Below are 13,919 nucleotides of genomic sequence, written 5' to 3'. Positions count from 1 at the left end.
ACACATACTATAAAATACAGTAACATGATACCTTATAATGTGATCACCTCTTTAGGTGTTAGTCTCCTCCACTAGATTGACTCCTTGAAGGTAAAAGTCGTTTCCCTAATATTTCTGCATAAGGCCCTGCCATTCTATGAATACTCTTGTTTAACTAAATAAATGCCATTCAAATTTGAGCATCCATGGTAGTCATTCATTTACTCCCTAAGACATATTCAATGAAAACTTGCTATGCACTGTGAGAGATATGAAGATGAAATATTATAATGTCTTATATCTGTATAATTTATTATAGTTTACAAAGTACTGTCATGTCCAGGAAATTTCTTTCAAAAACAAAAAATCTCTGTTGGGTGCAGGCCATTTTATTTAAATCCCTTTTTTAGGTGAGGAAAGTCAGGCCCAAAGAGTTTAAATGACTTTCCCAAGGTCATGCAATACTAGAACCCAAGAAGGCAAGTTTATTACGTATTTAAGGAGTAGCAAATAGTTCTGAGTGGCTGAAATGAAGGGGTGGCAAGATATAAAGCTGGAGACATGTTGGGGAGTCGAACTCTCTCCTGTTGGCCAACATTCCTCAAATTCCAGTATATCCCCACCATCTTTACAAAATCTGCCACATCTAACAACCTGGACTACTATTTTCTTAGCATTTTAAAAATGGATTCTGGATTGACTGACTGACTTTTCTTTTCACATTAAGCGGTAATAACAATGGTCTGAAATATACCTATTATTATTAAAATACAATTACAATGTGATAGTATGCAATTCTTGTTAACGTACAATGCATTCTTAATATACAATAATTTCGATGTAATATATTATATATCATAGTTTTACTTTAATAGATGTTAAATTAATTAAACAAGGAAGCTTTTGGTCAGAGGGGGCTCTAATGCCTTGAAAGCCTATGGAAGAAAACCAAAACCTATGTCTGTAAATGCCTCAAGGTTAAGAAATTGAAGCCTAAGGACAACAGATCACAAACAGCCAGCTGGGCCTTCCCAGATAAGGCAACTGCTTAAGCTACAGCCAATCAAATAACCCCTCGCTGTGCTTCCGTGTCTCCTCTGTAAAGGTCTTGCCCCTAGCTCCCATCTGTGGAGTGCTTCTAACTACTTCTGGTTTAGTGCTGCCCAATCCAAATGGATTTTTTTCCTCAAATGAACTCAAAAATTTTAATATGCCTCAGTTTAGCTTTAAACATACATATCTATATTTTCCCTAACAAGCAGTAAAATAAATATGTTAAGTAGTAAAAACATTCACCAGTATGCCCCTAAAATAATTTCACGTATCTTTAGGAATATCCGTACTATCCATTGGGAAAATGCTATGGACATTAGGGATCCTTTAAAGGATTTTAAACCTGGAAGTGACATAATCAGGTTGACATTTTAGACTTCCAGATCTCCTAGTCTGAGAGTGAAAGGAAGGAAGGAAGGATGTTGGGATGGGAACTCCAGCAAATAGTAAGTTAAGAGAAGTTATGTGAGCTTGGAACCACATTTTTAATTACCTTTAAATAAAATAGACACTAAGGTCATGAAATTTCCTATAGAGTCTGAAGTAATGTCATTTTCTACCTCTGAACGGCACCTTGTAACTGGGGCAGGCTGCGTATGAATTAGTGCTGTATAAACCAGCAAAGATTTCCTTGACTATAGTCAAAAATAATTTTTCTGGGAGACTAAACACAGCATCCAGACAATGAAATTATTACAAAATGATTAAGAAAAAAACCAATTAAATGGCATTGGCCTGATCATTTTCTGCAAAAGGTGGTTTGCAGAGATGGTGTTATCTGCTGAAATAAGAATGACAAGTTGGCAGGGCCATGGTGGCCCAACCCATGGGCGACACACCACCAGTGACATCATAGCAGTCTCCCGACAAGGCAGAAGTTGTCGTACTGACACTCATTCATGTGCTCTTGTGGATTTTAAAGCATTAACTTACAAATGTGAAATAAAACATGATAAAATCTTTTTTCCAATGACCAATGAGCAACCCATGTCTGTTTGGGATAGAACCCCAGAGAAGGTGGAAGAGAACTGACAGTAGGTTGTGGGAAGTCTTTGTTGGGATTCCCAACTTGGGAAATACGAGCTAAGGAATGCTCCTCTCACGGAAGGAGAAACTAAGAGGCTAGGTAAGTGGAGCCCAGTCACGAACACAAGCTGGTGCTGGTGCCAGAGTCATAATGTAAGCCTCTTCAGACTTACTTCGTTTTGGAGGCAAATGTCTTCAAATGCGAATAGTAAGTACAAACAGGTTTTAAGTACTTTGTTCAAATTACAGGAAACAGAGCTGCTTCCTTCATAGTGCCTCACGGCCAAGTCCATGGGCACCCCCGGAGTCAGGCTTCCCTCCGCTGGAGGAGCAGGGCTCGTGTAGGGCCGGTTTAGCTTCCTCCAGCAGGGAAGATCACGGTTCCTCCCATCTGGGTTTCCACCACAGTGTTGGTGGGATCCAACACTGCAGAAAAGATCTTGGCCAGGCATCCTTCAAAGTAATGTCTCATGTGGCCACAACAGCAACTTTTTGCCTTTCCCTGAGAATAAGAATGGAACTCTTCAGTTGAGAATGAGTTGGCTGGTGTTTCACACTTGACATCTTGAAAATAAGATAGAGCTAGCCCCGCAAGTACACAGAGGCAGAGGAGCATCATCAGTGTCTTCCCTGCTCCCCAGACCACACCCACCAATCTGACCCGCACTCACACCAACAACTGTTACTTTACTGGCTTTGACCTTCCAACAGTCTTGAGTCCAGAGCGCTGTGAGTCCCTCTCACTCGTGTAAGGTGAGGAGGTTCAGATCCCCATAATGGCTGCCCAGACTCTCCTTACTGTCCTCAGCTCTTGTCTTCTTCCTGGTGGCCTGTGGCTGTTTGACGCTTCCAGCTTCATATACTCTTCTGATTTGGGTGCCAGGACACTTGCTCCACCCCCAGCATGCACTAGACTTAGCAGGCACGGTCCCTGCCGAGGGCCACCATCTCATCCAGCCACAGTTGAAGGGACAGCCCCATGTAGCCACATTCTGCACCACTTAATCCCACCCCTGCCTTGGACACCACTGATTAGCTCAAGGGTGACCCCTTCGTTCAAGAATAGTCCAGGCTGTAAATAGGCCTTGTGCAGGAGGACACAATGGAGCCCATTAGATTTTTCTCTTGGGAGCCTAAAGTGGTTATATCAGGTGACAGGGAAAAGTAAACTATGAGAAAGCAAAGCTAAGAGGAGAGCAGAGGTTTTCAAAGCACATCCCAAGGAGTCACTGGGGTTCTGTGGAGGTAACGCAGGGCGGACTCAGGGGGGAGCTGTGTGGGAGGAGCCAAGACTGCACCCACTTTATTCAGACCATTTCCACTCCTATCAGTTTTTAAACATAAAGTATTGTTTGAAGAAACATTTTCACTGTTTTAAAGTGTTTGAAAATCATAAAGAAGAGGAAAAAATAGAACTAGTGACAGTTAAGGACGCTAGATAATAAATATCCAACAGCGAGGCCCTGGGAGAATGGCTGAGTCCCATGAACGCAGACCACTGGCTCAAGACCCCTGCCCTCCTGCTCTCCTGGGCCCCAGTTCCCACTGGCTTGCCCTGGGGCCTGTAAATGTGTATCCTTATAGTAAACTGCCACAACCCTGTCCCAGGTCCTCTCCGATTCAATCACGTACGGCAGCTGAGTATTTCCTGCATCTAAGAAACTCTGCTAAAAGAACCCCAAATACCCACAAGGATGCTCCAGTAGAAAGAGATTTTAACCCAAAATATCACAGCTCTTTTCGCCTATAATTGGAGGATCTGACTGTTGCATTATGCACGTATTTTAGGCCCTAAAACTTGGCTTATTTTTTGCCTTTGTTTTTTTTTTCAACTTTATAATCTCTTAGATTAAAGAATTTAGTAATTTCCAGGTCCCAGGAAGGAGAACACTGAAAAGATACCTCTCAGTGTTGCCTTCTAGAGCCCTCTTCCTGACGCCAATGGAGTCGGATGGGGGTGAAGGAAGAGGAGGAGGCCGAGGCGTTGGCACTGCTGTGACGGTTCCTTCTCCACTGGACAGCACACTCCATGTGGCGGGGCCACGCCTGGCTCCCTGCTGTACCCCAACACCTAGCCCAGAGCCTACTATACAGCAGGCATTGAATCAGCATTTATTGACAGGCTGGCTGACTGACCCATGGCTCCAGGTAAGATTCTTGCTTTCTCGGACAAGCCTCCTATCTTTGGGAAGTCTATTATGTTTGTTCAAGAGTCTTAACTCAATGACAGAAATTCAGACAGTTAATTATCTTTCTTTAGGGCATTAGGTTATCTTTGGAAATAGGATGCTTGGTGGCCTGTCCTGACATCCTAGAATTTCCTGAGAGGAAACGTGAATTAACTGCCCCTCTGTAATTCTATTAATTTTTTAATGGTTACCCAAGTTAAGTAGTTTCTATATAATTTTCATAAAATTAGGTGAATTCTGAGGCCTAAGCATTTCAAATTCAATGGAAGTTAACTGCCTGTATTTTCATTTCTGAAAACTCATACTGAGATAAAAGTCTTCTGTAAAAATATTCACAGCAGTTGACAGAATTATTCAAGTACTTATTTAATGCCAAGAAAATGATCTCAAATTAAAAAGTAATGGAGAATGGGATCCTGAGCTGTCATTTTAAGGTAAGCCTGCACAGGTGTGACTTTTTTCACTACACCAGAGCACTTCTGTAAGTTGAACAAGTGGACAAATATCAAAATAGAAGTCAGAAAATTGTGACTGAGTTCCTTTGTTACCACCATTTTAAATGATCTCTACAAACAAGTCACTTTCTCTTAGATTTTGAGCAAAAATTAAAAAAAAATTTTTTTAGTAAAACTTATTCTTTTTATTCTTTTAACCACAGATGCTCACTTAAAAAAAGTCTGTATGGGTTCCTTTTTCGCGGCGCCTTGGAGGCAGTCGGTTGCCTCAGAATGAAGCTGAACGTCTCTTTCCCGGCCACCGGCTGCCAGAAACTCATTGAAGTGGACGATGAACGCAAACTTCGTACCTTTTATGAGAAGCGCATGGCCACAGAAGTTGCTGCTGACGCTCTGGGTGAAGAATGGAAGGGTTACGTGGTCCGAATTAGTGGTGGGAACGACAAACAAGGTTTCCCCATGAAGCAGGGTGTCCTGACCCATGGCCGAGTCTGCCTGCTACTGAGTAAGGGGCACTCCCGTTCCAGGCCAAGGAGGACTGGAGAAAGAAAGCGCAGATCTGTACGGGGTTGTATTGTGGGTGCCAATCTGAGTGTTCTCAATTTGGTCATCGTAAAAAAAGGGGAGAAGGATATGCCTGGACTCACTGATACTACCACGCCTCGTCGCCTGGAGCCCAAAAGAGCTAGCAGAATCTGCAAACTTTTCAACCTCTCTAAAGAAGATGATGTCCGCCAGTATGTTGTGACAAAGCCCCTCAACAAAGAAGGTAAGAAACCTAGGACCAAAGCTCCCAAGATTCAGCGTCTTGTTACCCGACACGTTCTGCAACACAAACGTCGGCGTATTGCTCTGAAGAAACAGCATACTAAGAACAAAGAAGAGGCTGCAGAATATGCTAAGCTTTTGGCTAAGAGGATGGAGGCCAAAGAAAAACGCCAGGAACAGACTGCCAAGAGACGGAGGCTGTCCTCTCTGAGAGCTTCTACCTCTAAGTCTGAATCCAGTCAAAATGAGATGTTCTAAGAGTAACAAATAAATAAGATCAGATATCCAAAAAAACAAAAATCTGTATGTTTTTATTGACTATAAAAGTAACACAAACAAATACGCCAGAAGAGGTAGTAAAGCCGCCTTACCTTAGAATATATACGAATCTGCTTCTTAAATTGGGACAGAACAAGGAAAAAGCAAGACAAAAGACAAAATTGTCCCACACATTTTGGAGTTTGGAGAGAGACAGAGACTGATACAAAGTATTTTCTGATGTCTGGGTTATCAGCAGATACCTGATATTTATTATATGCATGTGTGAAATTTGCTTCTGTCATCAACAGTTTTTTTCTTTAAATATCAAATAATCTTCCCCTTTTGGGCAAATCAGGCTAATAATATCAATGTGAAGAGTCAGGGGAAAGTTATGGGTCATTTTAGAATCTTTACTGTTATAGACTTGATGGTCTTAATCTCCTAGTTCTTAAAAAAAGTAAAATCGATGGGAATCTTTGCCATATAGTTTTAGGAACTTTTGGCTAACTGAGGAGGCAATGGCAGGGTTTAGTTATTGGCGGGGCAAACGTGACTTACATTCAGTCACTTATTCATTCAAGCAGCATTTACTGCATTCCTCTTACACACCCATCAGTTAAGGCAAAGAGGCCAGATGTTTTTGCTGTCTCCCCTCCCAACCCCCTTCTTGTGGCATATCTAAACACAAACCTGATTAACTACAATATAAAACAGAGGGCACCCAGTACTCTAAGATATGAATGTGACATCATTAGAATTTAGGGGGTGAAGGGAGATCTTCTTACTGGGCAGACTGGGGAAGGCTTTTCACCTTCAGCATGAAAGACAAAGTGGATTTCAACAGTGGAGACAAGAAGGAAGGCTGTACAGTCAGGGAGAAGCACGTATGCAAAGGCAGAAGGGAAGATGGGGCAGTTGGGGAAATGATCAAGTTTGCCAAGAACCTGGTATAGATAAAGGACAGTGCTGGTAAGTCTGAAAAAATAGATTGGCCCCCAAACAGGACGGCTCTTAAATGCCATGCTGGGGAGTTTTACCTTTATTAAGTGGGCAGTGGGCAGTGGGAAGTCATTCAAAGGGCAGAATGCTTTAAGAAATGTAGTTGCAGGAGATTAATCCAGCAACAGTACACAGAATACAGTGGCGGGTGGGGGGGATGCCAATCGAGGGAGCATTACTATCCTCCCAGTGACAGGAACTGAGGACAGCTTTGGGGGCAGGAAGAATGAAAATGAAGGGCAGATTCAGAAAACACTGCAGGCAAACATCAGGATGGCAGGAAGGAAGGGCAAAGGACTAACGTTCATTGAGGACATACTATGTTACTCTAACGCATAGTAATACATAATACAGGATGAACACATGTCTTGCTTTTCTTGGCAAAGTCTGAGTTTGTGCCTTTTTTCCTTTCCTTTCTTTCTTTTTTTTAATTTTTTTGATCATGGGATAATTAGTAGTTAGTGGCCTCTTTCATTCTCAGTGTGTTCTGGTCTGGACAATATAGCACACAATCATGCTTTTTTATACTTCTACTTTTTGATTCCTCAAAACAATCCTTCAGTTTATACATGAAGAAGCTGAAGATCTGAGGAGTTGCCTAACGGCAAGTGGCCAATAGGTGGCAGAGCCTGGATCTGAACCAGGATCTGTGAAGTCCCCAAACCCCTGAACTTTCTCCTACACCTGGTTTCCTGCCCTCAACTTGTGATGGGTCGTGGAGGGCATAGAGCTTGGGAGGTTCATTCAAAGAAATAGGAGGTGTCAGGAAGAGTCAGGTTCTGGTAAAAGATGACATGTTCTGGTTTGAATGTGTGGTCTGTTAGGTCTTTACGGTGCTAAAAGGATATTGAAGCAGTTGGAGATACTGGCTGGAACTTGGGAGCAAAATCACACTCCAGTTATGGATTTGTGAGCTTTCCAGATCGACAGATGCAGGACCCTGGGGCTGAATGACATCGCCAAGTATGAGACCGCAGGACAAAGGTCACAGCTCAGATGCCTGCAGCGGCCAGGCAGGTGACACACATGAGTGGGGGTGGGTGAGGGGCAGGCAGGAGACAGTAGGCAGTGGCAGAAGGAGGCGTTTGTGAGCATTATCTTAATTTCCCCTGGAAAGATTTGCAGTTTTAGATAGAAACAATACGGCCATTAATACTGTAGTCTATTTCTTAATTAAAGCTGGCAACTAGAGCAATTTCCTGTAATTTAATTAAAAAGAAATCACAATATATTTATTAAAAATAGTAATTTTGTTAACGATAAGACTAATGAGTAGAACAGAAAATTATAAATTGTAGTCATTCAACTTTTACCCACTTGTTTATCCTAGGAGAGACCTCAAGTAAGAGGTTTTAAAAAGTGCAGTTAGTTCTTATCAAAATCACTAGCGACATGTAAGTATATTCAAACAAATTGCAGTGCATTTTTGGATCTGTTTCTTTTCATTTTTTCTTTAGTGGAGGTGCTGGGGATTGAACCCAGGACCTTGTGCATGCTAAGCATGTGCTCTACCACTGAGCTATATCCCCACCCCACCAGATACACATTACTATATATAAAACAGATAAACAAGTTCCTACTGTATAGCACAGGGAACTATATTCAACTTTTTGTAAATAACATGTAATGGAAAAGAATCTGAAGAAAAAAATATATAAATATAACTGAATTGCTTTGCTGTATACCTGAAACTGATATTGTAAATCAACTACATGTCAATTAAAATTTTTTTTAAAAATTGCAGTGCATTTTTACTGTCCAAAATAATAGCCAAATATAACTCAGACACGATTGTCATGAACATGTAAGTGAGGGTTGGGGAGAGGGTAGAGGAAGATGCGGAGCGAGGAGGGATGGGGGTAAAGGGTGGAGAGTCTTTCAAAAAGCAGTATGTCCAGGTTTCCAATTTACATACCAGTTCATTTGCATTGGGAAGAAACCCTGTAATTTATTAATAAGAACTTAAGTGAGTAGACTTATCATTGCTTCACACTTGTAATTAAAAGCTAACAAGCACTATAGCCTTCTGGGGCACCCACCTGTGGTTCTCAAACTCTTCCTAACATTAGATTCACCTGGACTTGTTTACTGGGAGGCCTCAACTACAACACAGATGGCTGGGCCACATCTGAAGACCTTCTGATTCAGTAGCTCTGGGATGGGTTGTGAGAGTTTGCATCTGTTACTAGTTCCCAGGCAAGGCAGAGGTTGCTGGTCCGGGGACCACACTTTGAGAAGCTCTGGTCTACACACAAGTGAATATGCCAGATGGGGCTGGCTGGCTTCTGCCCTTTTCAGAATCACCGTGGAGCACAAACATCCACCCAGGCTCTGTTTCTCATGGCACTCTGGAAAATGATTCAACGGCATGGCTTCAAACAGAGCTCCAACTTTTTGCCTCATTGTCTGTGTTCTGAATCCAACCTAGTTTAATATTTTGGAAAATGTTACCCTTTTCTGTACTGAGCAAAGTAAATATTTTGTCAGTTGTTAAGGATGAGCTGCAGAGTAAGACCTAAAGATGTATCCAAATTCAGCAGGAAGGCTTGGAACTGCTTTGGAACTTTTTCCAGATTGTGATTTGTAATGTATTTCAGAAGCCAGCAGAAATACCAACCACTCGATCTATTAAGAAAAGGCTGAATGAACCTTTTCACAGCAGATTTTTTTTTTTCCACACCAACTCTCATTATGCTTGGCAAAGGAAAGAGAAAGGAGAGACAAAATGCTTTTGTGTCCATAGGATTTCATCTAAGTATTGTTCTCATACAAAGAACTTAGTAGCAGAGTTTTAGAACTGGAAGAAATTGTCAACAATCCCTTTTTGACAATTGAAACAGCTAAGGCCCAAGGAATGGAAATGTCACTTGCTTGAGAACAAGAGAGTGGCAGAGCTGGAGTTGGAATAAGACTCAAAGGCTCTTGATTCCTGGGCCAGAACAACATACCACAACACACCACCTCCATGCAGCAGAATCATGAGAAACTGATTTAAAAAGCAAGCAAAAACAATACTACCAATAATGCATTTTAGGGGGAAGGTATAGCTCAAGTGGTAAAGTATATGCTTATCATGCGTGACGTCCTGGGGTCAATCTCCAGTACCTCCATTAAAACAAGCAAACAAACAAACCTAATTACCTTAGTAGAGGAGGACGGTGTACCTCAGTGGTAGCAGGCGAGCTTAGTATGCCTGAGGTCCTGTGTTCAATCCCCAGTGCCTCCATTTAATAAATATATATAAACCTAACTGCCTTCCCCTCCAAAAATTAAAATAAAAAAATGCATTTTATACTGCATTTTCTCTGAAAACTCCTAAACCAACTGGTTACTGATGGCTTTGCCTACTGGTCAGAGAGAGAGAGCTGGCGGGCAGATAGAAGGCTTTTCTCACCTTCCTTACTGCATTTCCTGAAGCATCTTCCATTCTAGCGCTTTGGGTCTCTTTAACGTGGTGTTTGGGCTGAGACAGTAGAAACAGGTCCCTCATAATGGTAAAATTCACATTTTGACGAAGAAATATGTAGAGGAGATTCACAGAGGGCAAGGGATCTGGAGATCATTGGGGTCACACATCTCATGAGTAGATGAGGAAATCAGAGCTCTCAGGAGCGGAGGAACTTGCTTGGGTCTTCAGTCTATTAAATGAAGAGCTAACGCTCAACTCCGGACCTCTTGCCCTGGAGCATGTTGCTATTTCTACCTTACCAACCTGTCTACTATAGTATAGTGTGTTGATGTAAGCCAGAAAAATGCCTGCTTCACTGTGAGTCTAGATCCCAAAATACTGAGTCTAGTCAGCATTAAGAAAGAAATATGGTCATTGTAATAGCTGACGTTTCTTGAGTGTTAGCTATGCCAGGCACTATTCTAAGCACTTTTACGGAATATTGCCTCTAATCAGTCATGGCACTGGGGAAGCTAGAATTCCATGAGGTGAGAAACGGAAATTAAGGGTGAGATGAAATAATGAATGTGAAGCACTTAGCACAGGGCCTACCTTGTCTTCCCAGGACATGGGATTAACTACTAGATGCAACAATCCACTGTAGGGATTTAGACGAGCTCTCAACTCACAGAACATACTAATACTAGCTGTTATTATCACATTTCCCCCTCTTTCTTCATATGGAACAGACCACAGAAATTGGATCTAGATGAAAGTTATGAGCCATCCAAGATTCAAACATAGGTAATATCCTTGGGAACCGGTTGCCACCAGTGGAGACCACACAGACCACAGTGTAGCTTGGACCAAAATGCTCTTGAAGGGCAAATGCTGAAGCCAGAGACCACAAAAGAACAGAATTAAACAGGTTTGTATTGGGCGCTGGTTTCAAAGAGCTCAGAGGGTTTACCGCCCATCTCTTCATCAGTCTTAACCACATTCAAGTTGGAGAGGAATGTGAACAGAGTATGAAGACTTCTTTCATATGAAGGCAGTTTGCAAAGACAAAACTGATCACTCAAAGTCAGTGGGGAGGACCCAATTCCCTTAATAAGGAAGTACTGATCGACTGGCAAAGGGTAAGAATGTCACCATTAAGGAAGATGAAACAATACTACTCACTAAAGCACCCACGGCAGGTCCACTGCCTTGTAAATTGCCTCCTTGGGAACGCTTGACGTACCAGGTGCCTGCACACGGGCAAGAAACTACTATGGAAATCCAGACAGAGTCTGCCCTCCTCCTGCCCACTTCCTCTCCAACCTGGCAGCTAGAAAGGATTCCTTCTGTCTCTGTTACAAAGGGATAAAGGAGGATCAGTGGGTAGAAGTTGCATGAAGGTAGATCTTGGCTCAGGATCAGAGAGAACTCAAAAAACTAGTGGTATCCAACAGTGAACTTGCTGCTGGCTGAGATGGTGTGTGCTCGGTGGGCGATCACCAGTGGGGGTGGGCACCAGGGAACACTTAGAGGGTGTGTAGTTATTGGCATCACAATTCTTATTGTCGTTGTGATCATTATCTTATTAGCCTTTCAGCAGGTAGATGTGGGTATTGATTAGAGCTGAAGATGGTTCCACTTGAAGAGAAGCCAAAAAACAGATGAGAACTGTAGTTAGGTGAACTTGAGTTTGAATCCAGGTTCTGTTGTTTATTAGTTATATGACTTAGAATTGGTCATTAAACCTCTTTATGCCTGAGTTTCTCCAACCGTAAAATAGACAGTATAATAACTATCTCTCCTGTCCATGGACTCATTCATTCACCAGATACTCATAAAGCATCCACTGTGGGCCAGGCACTTCTCTAGGTGCTGAGGAGCTGGTGGTGAACAACACAGACAAGACATCTACTCTCAGGGGGTTCATATTTTCATGTGTGTGAGAGGTTGGGAAAACATCCAAGTAAACATAAATATAACAAACTAACAAATGGACTAAATATTTACGCAGATAGTAATAAATGCTATGAACTAAATAAGACAGGATGTCCAAGATAGCTTTAGTTAGGGCAGTCAAAAAAAGACTTCTCTTAGAAGGGGACATACATGTTGGAACCTAAAGTAAGAGACGGGACCAGCTTTGAGAAACTCTATCAGAGGGAACAACAGCAAAGGCCCTGCCATCCTACCTGGCTGGATGCCTGTGTTTAAGATGAGGTTGGTGATAAGGATTAAAGGAGAGAAAGTAGCATGATCTGTACTACAGTTCGTGGCACATAGGAAACATTCATATTATTCATATTCAAAAAATTCCACGACATACGATGCCCTAATATAGCTAGGGCAGACGGAGGCAGCAATTCTCCACCCTCTGACACCCTCAAGTGCCCAGGCCTCACCGTAGGGACATGCCACTCTGCTAACCTAACCTACCCCACCTCACCCTAGCATGATCCAGCTCTTAACCACTGGAGAGGACAGAATTTCAGGACTGGAAAAGAACTCGGTGCGTCCATGTCCCGGCTCTCACAACATGACAAGGGGTGATTTGAGGGCTCCTTGGAGCAGCCTCCTCTGAGGCAGGGAAGGCTGGGGCAGGTGAGGAGGATGGGACTCTGGGCCTCCTGCCCTTACTTCAACCAGAGGATTTCTATAAGCATTTATTTTTCACTTGAAAAAATGAACTGTTTTGTTAAAACAGCTCCAAGGCTTGAAAATACCAACTGAGTACTGTTTTTAAGGTAAGGAAACTGATCCTCAAAAAGAGATCATTTAGTTGATTCATTGTGACCTGGGACTGAGGCTTATCTCCCGACTTCTGATTTATAATTTCCCCATATGTATTATTACATAAAAACACCATCCTGATTTTTATGGGTATGGGATTTGTTTCTGTTCAACTTTACGTCCACCAGTATGTATTCCCTTTAATAAACATGTTTATCTGGGTTCTGATCCTTGAGTTCCGATACTTTGGAAAGAACCACTTCTATTTAATTAATTTTGAACAACAATCCAGGACCAGTTTTCAGCGTCTTGCAGTTCATAGAGTTTTCCTCAGAACCCAAAGATGTGTCAATTAGGGCTGAGGAGTAAAATTTGAAGGAAACAGGATTAAAGCAGCACTTTATGAAAAGTTTTTAAAAAGCTGCATCGTTCTTTCCTACTTGAGAGAAAATGAAAACTGAAATTGGTAAAAGAGGAAACAGAATCAGGAGTCAGAAAGCATCAGAGGTTTAGGAAAACAATAAAAGACACTATTTGCAAAATATCGAGAACGCACACAGGATCCTTCTGGGTAAGTATTTCTTAGGAATCACACCTGAGATAGTGGAAACAGTTTATGTTTTGTTTAGACTCAAGTTCTGGTGGGCAAACACTGGAAGCAGGTTTAGAGGAAGGCAGAAGTCTGCAAAGACTAGTAAAGACATACGTCAAACACCCGCTTCAAGGACAGGAAACTGGCTGGGAGAGTTGGGGCAAAGAGAGGCAAGTTTCGAGTTGGAAGAGGACACAGTAACAATGGGGAACATGATGCTTTATTCTATTCGTGACCTCGGAAAGCAACAGCGGTACGGGAGAAGGTGACTGAAGGTGTTTCCTGGATGAGCTGACAGTAGCCAGGGATAAGTCACCATCTTTGAGTCAGTTCACGCTGGCAGCGAAAGCCAGGTGACGGGAGCATGCATACAGGGTTGTAAATGGTCAGAGCTCAAGGCACTCTCAGAAGAAGGCTAACAGGTTTCTCTTCAAAGGAGAGTAAAGGCTTGCAAAAAAATCCCACAACTGGATGGGAAAAAA

The 13,919-nt window shown here is 42.3% G+C and overlaps 2 protein-coding genes across 5 annotated transcripts in view; one reads left to right on the top strand and one right to left on the bottom strand.

Annotated features, from left to right (window-relative positions):
- Positions 1-13,919, bottom strand: part of AIG1 (androgen induced 1) — a 220,254-nt gene that overhangs the window by 83,612 nt on the left and 122,723 nt on the right. The gene's annotated exons all lie outside the window — the stretch shown is intronic.
- On the top strand, positions 4,925-11,493 carry LOC102513678 (40S ribosomal protein S6-like). The gene is made up of 2 exons (XM_032485057.1): positions 4,925-5,730; positions 11,482-11,493. Exon 1 carries the CDS (start codon positions 4,976-4,978, stop codon positions 5,726-5,728), a length of 753 nt encoding a protein of 250 aa, XP_032340948.1. The 5' UTR covers positions 4,925-4,975; the 3' UTR covers positions 5,729-5,730; positions 11,482-11,493.

This window comes from Camelus ferus, chromosome 8 (genome assembly GCF_009834535.1).
Source record: "Camelus ferus isolate YT-003-E chromosome 8, BCGSAC_Cfer_1.0, whole genome shotgun sequence".
Taxonomy (NCBI): Eukaryota; Metazoa; Chordata; class Mammalia; order Artiodactyla; family Camelidae; genus Camelus; species Camelus ferus.
The sequence above is the reverse complement of the archived record's forward strand: the minus strand, read 5'-3'. Positions and strand labels throughout refer to the sequence as shown.